General features: G+C 38.4%; 1 protein-coding gene across 1 annotated transcript in view; it reads left to right on the top strand.

Annotated features, from left to right (window-relative positions):
- The window catches only part of BLNK (B cell linker), an 86,743-nt gene that overhangs the window by 61,440 nt on the left and 12,051 nt on the right, over nucleotides 1-13,252 (top strand). Inside the window, exons 5-15 of the mRNA XM_041415543.1 lie at nucleotides 1,383-1,439; nucleotides 3,470-3,519; nucleotides 4,430-4,470; nucleotides 5,299-5,455; nucleotides 6,584-6,753; nucleotides 7,225-7,306; nucleotides 8,060-8,140; nucleotides 9,599-9,624; nucleotides 10,154-10,182; nucleotides 10,525-10,620; nucleotides 11,378-11,420. Coding sequence (XP_041271477.1) covers nucleotides 1,383-1,439; nucleotides 3,470-3,519; nucleotides 4,430-4,470; nucleotides 5,299-5,455; nucleotides 6,584-6,753; nucleotides 7,225-7,306; nucleotides 8,060-8,140; nucleotides 9,599-9,624; nucleotides 10,154-10,182; nucleotides 10,525-10,620; nucleotides 11,378-11,420 — 832 coding nt within the window. The remainder of the gene's footprint in view (nucleotides 1-1,382; nucleotides 1,440-3,469; nucleotides 3,520-4,429; nucleotides 4,471-5,298; nucleotides 5,456-6,583; nucleotides 6,754-7,224; nucleotides 7,307-8,059; nucleotides 8,141-9,598; nucleotides 9,625-10,153; nucleotides 10,183-10,524; nucleotides 10,621-11,377; nucleotides 11,421-13,252) is intronic.

Raw genomic sequence — 13,252 nt, 5'->3', positions numbered from 1 at the left:
AATTGCTGTGTAGCTGAATAGAATGTTTTGAGTGTCAGGATTTTTATTACAATAACTGCCATAGCACATTGTAAGATTGTGTGGAAGAGTCATAATAAAAATTTCAAAAAAAATCCCTTTCATTTTAATTTTATCTTGTACAATCGCTGTATAATTCCAAGTGTATAACAAACTCTTCCACTAGGAATACACAGTTCAGGAAAAGTTTGTTTTGCATCACACCTTTTGGACCTCTGAAAATGTTTCTGGCAAAGTTCAGTTAATTTATTGTGTAATCACAAGTGTGATGTTCTAGTGCATGTAAACCTAATACATACTATAAATACTCAGGTCAGACAAGATACCAATATAATTTTTGTAAAAACTATTATATTAAAATGGTTCCTAACAAAGGAGTGGACTTTTTACAGACTTAACAATACAAGAAAGCAATTGACTTTTGAAAATAGGAGTTTTCAGGCATACCTTAAATGCTGGGGGACTGAGCAAAAACACTAGTAGGGAAATGCACCTGTGGGAAAATTTAAGTGCTGCGTGTAAAGGTCTACTAATATGTATGTTTCATTGTTTTTCTGGGTGTAGCCTGTAAAAACAAGTGTTGCTAGAGCAAAATACCCAAACCTCTGCTGCAGTTTATTTTCAAATGCAGGAAAACAAAAATGTGCTACAAATTCCAAGTAATTAATATTTACAGCTCCTACAGGACCATATATGTCAGAAAAGATAAATACATGCCTAAATATTTTGTTGGGTCAAGCTCAGCATATTATAGGGGGAAATTTTGGAATACATTGCTTTAAAATGGAATCATTTGTTCTCTTAAAAGTTGTTCTGAATTTCTCTACCCTGCATTCTATTCATGTGTGAGAAGCATCTATAATGCATTATATGAAATGTCTCAAGTGCTACCTGGTTATTTGTTGAAGCTCCAGTATATGTACTATGGTTAAATACATTTAAATATGCATGGTCAGTTGGATGGCTTTTGGTTCTTCCAGTCCCTTCTCATTAACTTCAGGGAGCAAGGCAGAGTCAATTGCCATTCTGCAAGGATCTGTGTGGACAATGAGGTCAGAGTCTGCAGTAGCTGGGGAACCACGCCTTGAAGTAGGGTTGTGTCTTTTGAGCTTGTGGTGTGGTTTGCACATTGGGTAGAGCTCAGGCTCCTGTAAAGTGAAGCTCCAGCTGAGTTCAAAAGAGCCTGGATTCCAGTTCTGGCACTTAGAAAATTATACCAGTACTGTGAAAACTTATTTTTAAGTGGATTTGAATTTTAGAATAAATAACATATTTGAAAAGATTCTAGCAAATGTAGATGTGGCTGTGAACTGTTTCAGCTCTGTGACAGAAACATTATTTCTTTTTTTTCTATTGATATTCAGGTTCCAAAATGAACAAGTGGCCTTAATTTGCAAAACTGGGAAAGATACTTGGGATCGGTATGCTATTCCATAGCTGCACCATGGCATGATAGGCTGCTTAGACACAGACCTCTGTTCTTACCTCGTGTGCTTTCGTTATAACGTATTTACATTTTCTGCCAGGGTCACTGCCAGGATTTACAGGGCCTGGTACCAAGTGTGGAAGCTTAGCAGCTTAGAAATGTGTGATATTGCTTAAGCCATGTACTTCATACCGTGACCTAGACAGCCTCTCACTGTTGCCTCAGTTCCACTATTTCCCAAGTCTCCAAACAACTCATGGCAGATGTATTGTAAAATACATGAAGAGATCTTGGTCTGCCCTTCCTAAGACTTGTCCTTCCTAAGACTTGAGCCCTGGCAGTGGCCCTGGGATTTTCTTTCTAACATGGCTGTGCTAACTTGGACAGAAGACCAGAGCAGAGCTGTTGAGAATGCTTTTTAATTTACTGTTTGTACACTAAGTTATATTATGCTTCAGGAGGTTAAAACTAGGAGACAGCTATCCATCATCAGTGTTGTTAGCCATGAACAAAGCAGGCTAACATTGCAAAAATAATCTTCCTGGTTTGGTTTTTGCTTAGTTTGGGGAGTTGGTGGGTTTTTTTGAGTTTTAGCAATGCCCGCACCATTTATTCATTGATTCATGCATGGAGTGTTTTTGGTGACTGTTTGAGCAACAGAATTCCTTTAATTCAACTCAGAAGTAGCCAAAGCATTTCTCAAAACAGACAGGAAAATTTGTAAGTTGATGTGGTAGTGCCAGCCTGCCACCACCCTGAGTAACAAGTGGTACCTGAACAATGATACCTAGGCAGCAAGCCTAAATAGGACCTAAGTCTAAATATTGAGAGTCAAATTCCTGTGGTAAAGCAACATTTGAAAACACTACTGCTCAGAGATCCCAAAAAAAAAAAACATTTAAAATTCTTTGGGGATGTGGGGTTTTTTAAATTATTTGCTTATTTTTGCAAATGAATTTGTTAGGGCCTGACTGACGAATGAGTGAAGTCATCAGTTTAGTAGACAAAGCTTCAGGTCCATGGTAAGATCCCATCAGTGCTACAAAGAAGCAGACAATGTTCAAAAGTCACTTTAAAGAATAATTTTAATGTCATTAATTATCTTAATGTTTTATTTGGCTACAAAAAACAAAGGGTTGTTGTTTTTTCCCTCTGCAGAGGCACCAGTCTGGCCTGTGATGCCACACATGCATTGTTCATCTTGACTTTAAACCCAAATTCTTCTCTTTCATTACAGGGTAGTGAAATAATTAAACTGACTATAATTCAATGTATCCTTTGGACAGCTGCAAGTTAATAAGGAGAAGTATACATGAATACACCCACACAAATATATGTGTGTGTGTTTACTCATATGTGTACTTCTGCTTGCTAGATATATATACATGCACACACTTATGAACCTACGTGTATAGCCAAAAAGATCCTTTCAGTATTTCTACAAATCCATCATCTTTTGATTCACTTGATATCTGATGCCATTGTAACAGTTTTTACCAAAAAAGGGACATAACATCATAAAATAATAAAAAGTAGAATATTTCACTGAGAGACCTGGTATACATTTAAATATTAACCATAAAATAAAGTGCATGCAAAATTATTTAGTTCTAAAAATACAAATGGAGAGTGCTACACCACTTTCTTATGCCATAGTCTTAACAAAGCCTCTGTGAACCTGAACAGATTTTCATCTTCTGATAGATCATCATTTATTTCTGCCCCCTATCTTATCTCTTTCTGGAAATGAAGAAGACGTGGGGTGAGCGAGGAAGCTGTCCTTTCAACATATGTTCTTAGTGAAAAAAAATATATCAAATTCTGAGATTCTGTTTTATTATTTTATCAGTTTCTAGCTTTTGAAAGCATTCTTCTACAGCTATTTGCTAAGCATCTGTGATGGTAATCTGTATTTCTTTAGCTGCAGGTATCTTTAGTTATCAGCTTTTTTTATGTGTCTGGCTAATACTCCTTTCTAGTGAATGTTACTTATGAGATCATAAATGTAATAATTATAATTTACAGCCTTAAAAAAAAGCCACCGCCAAGTCTGCCACAAAGGGATTATGCTTCAGGTAAGGCTGTATTAATGTAAATTTAAACTGCATGTCTGTGCTAATTTGCTATCTATATGCCTAACAGTATTTCAGCTATATAGTTCCTCATAATTTGTTTTTAATGAGAGAACAAGATACCATTATCAACAACTCTGAAGGTAGTTCACACCTCTGAAATGAAAGGCAAGAAAAAAAATGCTTAATTGTGCCAGCATGAAGAGTAGCAAGTAACCACTCTTTCAAAATCAGTCTTAATCGGAGTTCTGTATCTAGGCTGCTGTAAAAATGTAGGAGAATTTGCATGCAGCCCCTCCTTACAGAAACTGTGAAAGTAAATACAGAAGAAATTTAACAAATGCATCATTATAGATTTAAAGTCTTAATACTATTAATGTAATGATGACATCATAAATTATCTTGAAGGTAGACCTTTACTTGCTTATCATACAGCACACAAACTAGTTCATGGCCGTTCTTACAAGTTAACAGCCATCTTGTTAAGATAAGACTAGAAGAAAGCAGGACAGAGTTTGGAACTTATCAGGTAACTGCTCCCTGTTTAATATAAACACTTAACCAGCTTTAACCAGGGCCCAGAGGTCAGCAAAAGTTCCATTATCTAGAAATTGTCATCCCTACTTAAAAATTAGATGCATTGTGGGTAAATTGCATGCTCTGCTGTTCAGACCATGCACAGTTTGTCATTTTCTAATGCTTTTCCAACAGTTCTGAAATAAGTTGTCAAAAATGAGCAAAAAGGCATTTAATTTACTATTCTGTCCAAATAGATGTGTTGCTCAGAACTGTTTGGAAATTTTGCTCACTCTTTTTTAACCAAATATGATAACTATAGATTGAAAAACCAATCTAAAACAAACATTTATATTTACTATTACATCTCCTTAAATAACTCTAATGTTTGGTTTAGAACACGCAGACAATGAAGAGGAACAATGGTCAGATGATTTTGTAAGTACATATTTTGGGCTAGTAGGAGGTTACTGTGGCAACAAGTTAGCACAAGAAATAATAATAAAAGTTTCTTTTAAAATCATCTACTTGTGGTTGAACTAAATACTGAGCCAAACAAAGTTGGAATGTTGTGTTATTTTTTACATCAGTTTAATTCACAAGTAGCCACTGATTTTTAGCTGCCTCAATTTTTTTACACTCAACTTCGAAGTACTTTCAGAAGCACAGTCAGTGGTAGCCACGAACGCTAAGGTTTTTGGATAAGTAAGCACACGGCATCAATTTGAGGAACTTCCTAAACTGAACAATAATTTCAGAAATCAGAAGAAGGTTTTACTTGGGGCAGGAAGGGTGGGAGGGATGAGGAGAGGAAAGCCACTTCTTACTAAAAATGAAAACTTCTGCTAAGATTTTAGAAAACATTAGAATGAAGCAATTCATGGCTGTCAGATGTGTAAAGTAATGGTGCAGTTGTCAGCCTGAAGTGACCAGTTTCCTTCTGGAGTCAGATCTTGAATACCCTTTTAACTGGAAAGGGAGAGGAAGTGACAACACACACCAAGATCCATCTGGCTGGACCTAGAAAGGAACTGTCCTGGGGAAGGAAACAAGCTATTGGTCCGTAATTTGAAGACCAAGCTCTTGAGGTAGAAGGACTCCTTGGAGATAGCAAGAAGACAGGGAGCTCCTGGGAGGAGGCAGGAGTGCCTCTTTGCAAGAGGAAGCACTAAAAAGGAATATGATATGTTTGTTCAAGGGTACAGTTTTGTAATTTTCTGCTATAGAATGCTATGAGATGAGAAATGAGGAGTTGTGTCTTTCTAGGACAGTGATTATGAAAATCCAGATGACCACTCTGACTCTGAGATGTATGTGGTCCCCAGTGAAGAGAATCCTGATGACAGCTATGAGCCACCTCCAAGTGAGAAGGAGAAAAAGAAGATTCCCTCTTCATTCCCTGTTTCTAGGGGTGAATATGCAGGTAGTTAAGGAATAGTTAACTATGTCACCTTGATAATTGCTTTTTGATCAGTACCAGAAGAGAGAGGCCCCAATGCACTAATCTGTCCTTTCTTCGAGAGTTTGCTTCTAATTTTCATACTCAGATGTTAAGCATTCAGGGGTATGGTTTTTTGGGTTTTTTTTTATTACAGTATGAAACAGGTTAGCATTGCCAGTAGTGATGTTTATAATTTTAATACAATGTGTCCTAGAGGCTGTGATAGACATCTACTAATGACAGAATTCAAGCAGAGGTGTGGGAGATACTGTTAACTTGGGGCTCCAAATTAATCCACATATATTGATGCAGCAATTACTATTGAAGATGAGGCACATCAGACTAGACAGGTCCCTTCTTAAACTTCTCTGTTTCTCCAGTCATTATTCCCAAAGCAGTAAAACAGTAGCCCAAATATTCACTCCTTCAAAATTGATACTAAGGGTGATAAATATCCTGAAAAACGGGACAGGATCAAGATTTTATTTACATCAGTCCAGTGTAAAGGGATTTTTTTCTTTCTAATTCGATTCTTTTCAACCGTGAATAGGTTGCATTGAAGTGAATGAAAGTCAGCTTCAGTTAGATGAAGATCTGAGAGACATGGAGAAAAGAAACATTGGCATGATGCCTGCTTTCATTTTTGTATGATACCACGCTGTTACTGGTTGTGGAATATTCATCAAAGTGTTAAAATACCACATGTGTACTCATAGAAGTTTATCAGCCCTTGACCTGTGTGTTCTTTGAAAAGGGAAGGACCTGACACCCCAGAGAACCTGGCGTAATTGATGTTCCAGTCCCACCCAGTGTCGTTTTTCTCATGTCTCATATGCACTACACCTTTTCCCCAGGGAGCTGAAGAGTTGTTCGTACAGCAGCCAGTGTCTAGGCGCCCGCTGCACCTGATACAGAGGGCTGGGCTGCTGCCCTGGGCAAGGAAACGGGACCTGTTACACACAGATCTCAACATCAGGTCCAGCTGTGCTCAGGTCTGCCATTCGACCTGTGCTGCAGCCACAGCAAGGACTTTTGCACAAGCAGTAGGAGAAAGTGCAGAGACTAATGTGTAATTTTTACTCAAATTGTTGTTTTCTACCAAATTAAAAGACAATCGCACCAGTCACCAGACGCTTCCTCCCATCAACAAACCTCTCCCAAGTACACCCAGTCCAGCCATGTCCAGACCAAAGAAACCATGTGTGCCATCCATGCCATTGCCATCTCCTGCTGCAAAACCAAAAGTGCCACCTAAGCCTAAGGAGTGCAGTGATGATGAGGTAAAGTTTACAGATACATTTGTTATAACTGTGTAAATGTCATAGCAATGCCATGGTCTGGTCTCTTTCTTAGCCTTTGTAGTAGAAATCATTTTGTACATCACTAATAGTGACATGCAAGTGCCACACTGACTCCTAGGGGATATCTGCCTGCTTTGAGTATCAAGGAGGCTCTTCAGACCATGGAATGGCTCCTGATCATCTGTAACAAGCTGCAGGCAGTAGGGAGAGAGAAACCTCAAAGGCTACTCCAGGACCAGAGGGAAGGGAGGGCTTCCATGCACCAGTGGAATAATTCTGTAAAGGATTTTCAATCTTTGGGACTGCCTTCCACATAGGATGATAAATGTCTGAAATAGGAGTCACTGTGAAATAGCAACTATTGTAAACTGCTGCCAGGACTTCAATCCAAACACTTTGATGACATAATGGAGGTTTAACTGAGAGATTTGTGTCCTGCATTTCTCATAGGATAACTACATTGTGCCAGTGGACAATGATGATGATAACTATATTGAACCCACAGAAGGCAGCGTGTCACTACCTACAAGATGTGAGTTTTAGTCATTTATACTTATTGCTTTATTAGGAATAATTGTGGGGGGAAAAAAAGGGCAAAATTAATGTCTGTTTCTAGGGTTCAAAGAGTGGAAATGTAGCTATTAAAGAGATCACAGCCTGTGAAAAGGCAATTGGCTCCTTTGGCTTATGACAAGGCCAAGGAAAATTATTTTTAACTTTATTGGAAGACATGTTTAATTTCTGCCTCTCTCAGCTATTTCAAAGTTCAGCCCTTGTACAACCAGGAGGCTTCTCATGACATATGACCTGCCTTCTCAACCAAAGGAGCCAATAGCATTAAAATTCTGTTTGCTGAAGTGCTTCAGGAGAAGAACAAGCATTTTTAGATATTTAGTAGATAAAGACAGACTTTACTTATTTTTTTAGTCTCACTTATATATATATATTTAGCTAGAGAATGAAACTACTACACTCCAAAGGTGGAAAGTAAACAGAGAAGAGCATGTAGTTCTGCTCTGACATCACTGACAATATCAAACCTCTTCAGAAAGGCTGAAATACTGAATAATCCTTCTCTTTTAAAAAATGAGAGCTGCTTTCTGACTCAGTTGATTTATTCAAGGTCACACAAAAGGTTGTCATTTGGACTACTTAATATTCATTCTTATTGTATAAATGTTACATTATTAGTTTGTAAACAGATGTGTGCAAATATATAAATATATGTGTATATATACACACATGCACAAATATATATATGTACATTAATAAAATATGTTTATAGCACCTGTGAACAGATTTATGAAGACAACAAAGCCAGCCCCCCCTATTTCTCCAAAGCCTTCTCTTCCTTCTATTATGCAAGGTATGTGAAGCTTGCATTGCTGTTAGAATACAATAATATAAGACTGTGGAATATTAAATTATGCCCGATGTATTCACACCACTAACCCTATGACATACTGAAGTAAAACAAAAATATGTTCCCCTTTAGCTTTTCTGTGTTGTAGCAGTTGCTTTGTCTAGCTTGAACAGTAAATCCATTTTAAGCATGAATAAAACTAGAACAAGTTATTTGCCCCAAATTAATTTATTTTTAGTCTTTTGCTCTAGTAGAGGAACACAAATGGATCAATACAGCAAAAAGAATTATAGGACTCAGTATGTCAGTAATCCCATTTCACCATAGGAATCAAGACCCAATACTTTGAGATCATTAGACTTAACCATATAGAAATTCTGTACAGGCCAATGTCTTGCATGGTCTTTTGTAACAGTGTTCCCATTAAGATTCTATAAAGAGCAGTTTATTTGGAAAAAGAAACAAAAGCAGAAGCAAATAAGAGGAATCCTACTTGTTTTTGTAAATTCAGATATTCTTGTTTAATCTCTCTCTTCCAACTTAGACTTGTTTTGCATCCTCATTCTCATTAATTGCTTGGATGTAACCTTTCCAGACATGACACAGTTCTTTAAAAAGCTTTGCATATTCATTAGCAATGTGTTTAGCTTTAAAGTCACAAACTACAAGTCGTAAACTAACATTTGTTATGAATTGCTTAAGATTTCGTGAATTATTTTCCAGATACTTTAAAATGCCCTTTTCAGTCTCAGCCTTTCTGTAAATCAGCGTCGAGCAACAACCAGTTCCTGACAGATGTTACTAAAGAATAAAACATCTCCCCCTGGTGGGAGCCGGGACACTTGAGTGCAGTAAAGTGATGAAACCTGACATGAAATTTACTGAAATGGGATTCTGTTTGCATCGAAGAAACTGGGCATAGATAAAGATGGTGGTGTTTTTTTCTTTCAAGGTCTATGAATTCAAATATACTTGTGGGTCAGAACTCAGGGAGGGATGTTGGCCACGCAAAGGAGCCAGCTTGTATTTATGACTGGCCTGATTTCTTCCTCCATGAGTCAAGGAAAGGCTAAATGCTGCTGCAGGTGTGATAAACAATTTTTTCCAAACTGACCCAGGTTTGCACAACACAAGCGTTCATCTTGCTTGCAGCAGGGAGGGAATGAGAAGAGAAACAGAACAACAAAAAGGTTTTGTGATGGGAGTAATCTTGATTAATACAGTCACTGTATATCAGAATTCCTGTGACTTCACCTGAAGTTCCCCCTAGAAGACAGGGGGTGTTGGGGGTGTTGCTGCTCCAGGGTTTTGGTGGCAGATTCAAATTCTGAGCAGATTCTCAAAGTTATTTTTCCAGAGTCACAAGTATGACTGGTAGAAATTCAGATCAGCTTTTATGCTAACATGCAGTATGTTTTTGCTACACTAAAGAGTGCTTTTTATTTCTTCCCTGTCCTGTAGAAGTCTACGAGGTTCCTGAAGAAGAGGTGAGGCCTTTCTACAGTATGACTCCCATTGCCCTCAGGCAGGGTACAAATGTGACTTTGAGAAAAGATTATCAGTCTTTCAAAAGGGAAAACTGGGAACATATCTCTTCCTGCACTTAAAGCTTTCTGACACTCCCTTTTCAGAAAAGCTGGCAAACCATTTCAAAAGAGTAAATGGGAAGGGGCAAGTTTCCCAGTCCTCTGTGATAGTGATCCAATCTGTGAAGCAGCAGCCTAAGGGAATGCTTTACAGAGGCAGAACTGCAGCAGAGGAGCAATGACAGTTCTGACACAGTAATTTTTTTCCCATTTGCTGGTACTGACATAACATATGGCCAAAGCAGATTTACTGATGTTGAGTTCTTGCCTCTCCCATCCTAATGTAGATTACCAGACAGAGCTCTAGTAGAAATCTGTATCACAATGCAAAAATAATATCTTGATATGGTAACATAAATAGGATCATACAAATCTATTTTATGGAATTAAAAAGTGACCAAAAAACAATTCAGTGCATTTTCTCTTACAGGAGAAACCATCACCACCACCAGTAACCAGGTAACCCATTGCTGTGAATGTTTGTGCATTATTTAAAACTGTCAGAAAAATATTTTTTCTCATTTAGATACTACGTGTCTGGTAATTCTTTCTCTAGAAGAAATACAGTAACAGAAGTAATAAATACATAGAGTAAAATATCTCTTCAGATTATCTGCACAAATATTATCAATGATTTTTATGTTAATTTCAATAACCCAAATGTAGTACATAGTAAAAAGAAATACTCTTAAGGTTACTTATTAGAATTTTGAGGGGGTAGGGGAGAAGAAAGAGAGGTTTTGTTTGTATTTACTGTTGTTAAATGTAATTTTCCTTTCTTAATTCATGTTTCATTACTAGGTTCACCAAGCCACTCATGTTTATGCCTGCACAGAATACAGAGCACTCCCACATGCACAGCATGACCAGAGAGTCACCTAAGCAGGATAATTCCAGGTAAGTTAACAGCAGCTTAGATCAATAGGAAATATTAGCAGAGAAAAAAAATTCTTCTCTCTAATGTGTAGATTTCAGACAGTAAACAATTGTCAGGCCACTCAAATAGCTGGGGATGCTAGGACAAGGTGAGAACCAAAAGCTCTCACTGCTTTGTGAACTTCTGTGCTCAAGGCAATTTGCCATATGGATAGGATTTTCTGAAATCTCCCTTACAGGATCCAGTACAGGGATAAAATATCTCTGCCAGCCAGTTTAAGGTCCTTTTAGCCACCTCTGCACCTTTGCAAATTAGATGTTTTTGCAGCTGTACAAGATGCCATGTGAAGAAACTGGGCTCAGTAAATCCATGGTTTATATCCCAAGTCTCCGGCAGAAAAGGGAAAAATCGTACCTGAGTGTGCAGCCTACTTCACTCCTGTGTCCCCAGAAGCATAGAAAGCTGCATCAGAAGCCCTGCCTCCTCTCTAGGTCATTGTCTTACAGGGTATGTTACGTGCCCCCAGAAGGAGGCATCCACAATACTCTGTGTGTGAGGGTGTTTGGTGAGGTCCTGTGCAGTCACAGGTGACCCCAGATCTAGGACAGGAGCTGTTCTAGAGTAGTTCCACACCAAGGGCACAGCATCACCACAAGCACTGTAGCTGTGCAGAGCTGAAATCAAATCCATTTACTGCAGACCTCCTTCCCTCTAGATCCTAAAAAGCCTATCTGAGCCAATAAAAATTCATCATAACTTACTGTGTGTATTTTTCAGAAATATTTTGCCTCTCCCCAGAAGTCGTCTTCATCCAAAACCAGTGAGTAGCTAATGGGCCACTCTAAAAGAACATGTTGAACTTAGTCCTGTGTTTCATATATAAGTAGGTGGATTATCTATTTATTATCTGGATTAAATAACAGAAACAGATGACCAGATGTCAGATTCATCTGCTGTTGTGATTGTTGCTATTAATCCTTTGGGCAGAAGAGCACTGGACATCTCTGTTGATCCAAGAAAAAGTTCAAATGTTTTTTGGGAAATACGGAATATAAGGGATATATGTTTCAGTCACAAAAATAATTTCTTGTACTAAAAAATACCAGTTGTACTTCAGTAGTAGCAGAGGATGATTCTGTCCAATCTGAAGCACTTTTCCTTGAGCCTCATTCTTCTCAGATGGTGAATGATTAATGCTTTCTGAAAATGGAAACCTTCTAAAATGTCAGACTGGGTAGTGTGACTAACCAGTATCACTAGAAAATACAGTTCTTGAAGGACTAATTACAAGCCTTGGGTCCTAAGGCTGTGTTTCAGCCAGTCTTCTTCTCCCTCTGCCTCCCTCTGCTCTTATCCTGTCTGTCCCTTCCACTGTGCTGGGCCTTTTTTTTTAAGCAAACTATTTGGAAACGTGTCCAGCTGCAGAAATGAGCAAAAGCAAATAATAAAAGATTCTTTTTTAACCAGATTAGCTCCATTAATTGATCTGCACCATAGCTCTACTCACAGCTGTGCCAGTTTGAGAGGGTCTTCATGAGTAGCCAACTATCCAGAACAGAGTAACATGTTAACTGTGTCAGCATCTGTGCCAAAAGCTGCATGCTCAGTCCCTGTCCCAGCCCTGTGCTCTGAATTGTCCCTAGGAAATAATCAATCTACCAATAACTATACAGAGAAGTTAGACACTTAAAACCAGGAAATTGGGTTCATATAATAGAATTAGATGTTATGGTAACAGTGCAGGTGGTATATGGGCACCTTATATCAGTCTTTAAATTTCTAGATGTACCGAGCAGTTTGTATGTACAACAGCATTTTAATTTCCCTTCCACCTCATCACAAAGTTCTTCCCATTTAGATCTGTGTCCTGTGTCTGAGCAAATCCTAAAAAGTGCCAAATTTGGGATTTCTCTTTTATGAAATAGTTTGATTTCTCAGTTTTTTTTTACCAATACGAGATAAGAAAAAAATCTTGTGTCTCAAGGGAGAATGTTGGACAGAAATTCCACAATCTGATCAGCACTAAGAATACTCCTGCTTCACAACAGACTTGAGTCCCATATTGCAGCTGAAACCTCTCCATTAATGCATTTTCAAAGCTTGCATTTGAGATGGATATCATCCTAGCTTTGCAGAGAATAAAAAGAGACTGTCATTTAGCTGGAGCCAACACACTGAGTTACAGCTTCAAGATGAAGGTCCCAGACAAACACTCTTCTGTACCACGGGTGTATTCAGCTCCTGGGTGGTTGCAGTTCACCAGTTTGTCACAAGAGTCAGCCTAGGAAAGAGTTACCCAGTGCAGTCCAAATTTTGGGGTCTTTGCTTGTCTTGTAAGTGGCAGCCTTTACAGTCTTAAAGGAACACATGGTAACGAGCATGGTGTTTGTCCAGTGCTCTCTTGTTCCTTTCCATCCCTGGCTACATTGACAAAGCCCAAAGAAAAACTGAAACATCTGTTAACTGCTCCCATTCAGTCTGCTGTCAGCACTAACCAGCACTGATCATGTGCACAGAACTGTAACCCTTGTTCCTCTCAAAGGCCTGAGCTGACTGGGAGAAAAATTTTGCCATGTCTCATTTCCCCAACTGCTGGGTGATGGATTACACCTCTCCAGCCAGAGAATGGATGCATTTGTCACTAGTAAAAAA

This window comes from Onychostruthus taczanowskii, unplaced genomic scaffold (assembly GCF_017590055.1).
Source record: "Onychostruthus taczanowskii isolate IOZ18803 unplaced genomic scaffold, ASM1759005v1 scaffold5, whole genome shotgun sequence".
NCBI lineage: Eukaryota > Metazoa > Chordata > Aves > Passeriformes > Passeridae > Onychostruthus > Onychostruthus taczanowskii.
Note: the sequence above shows the minus strand (reverse complement) of the source record. Positions and strands in the feature narration are given on the sequence as shown.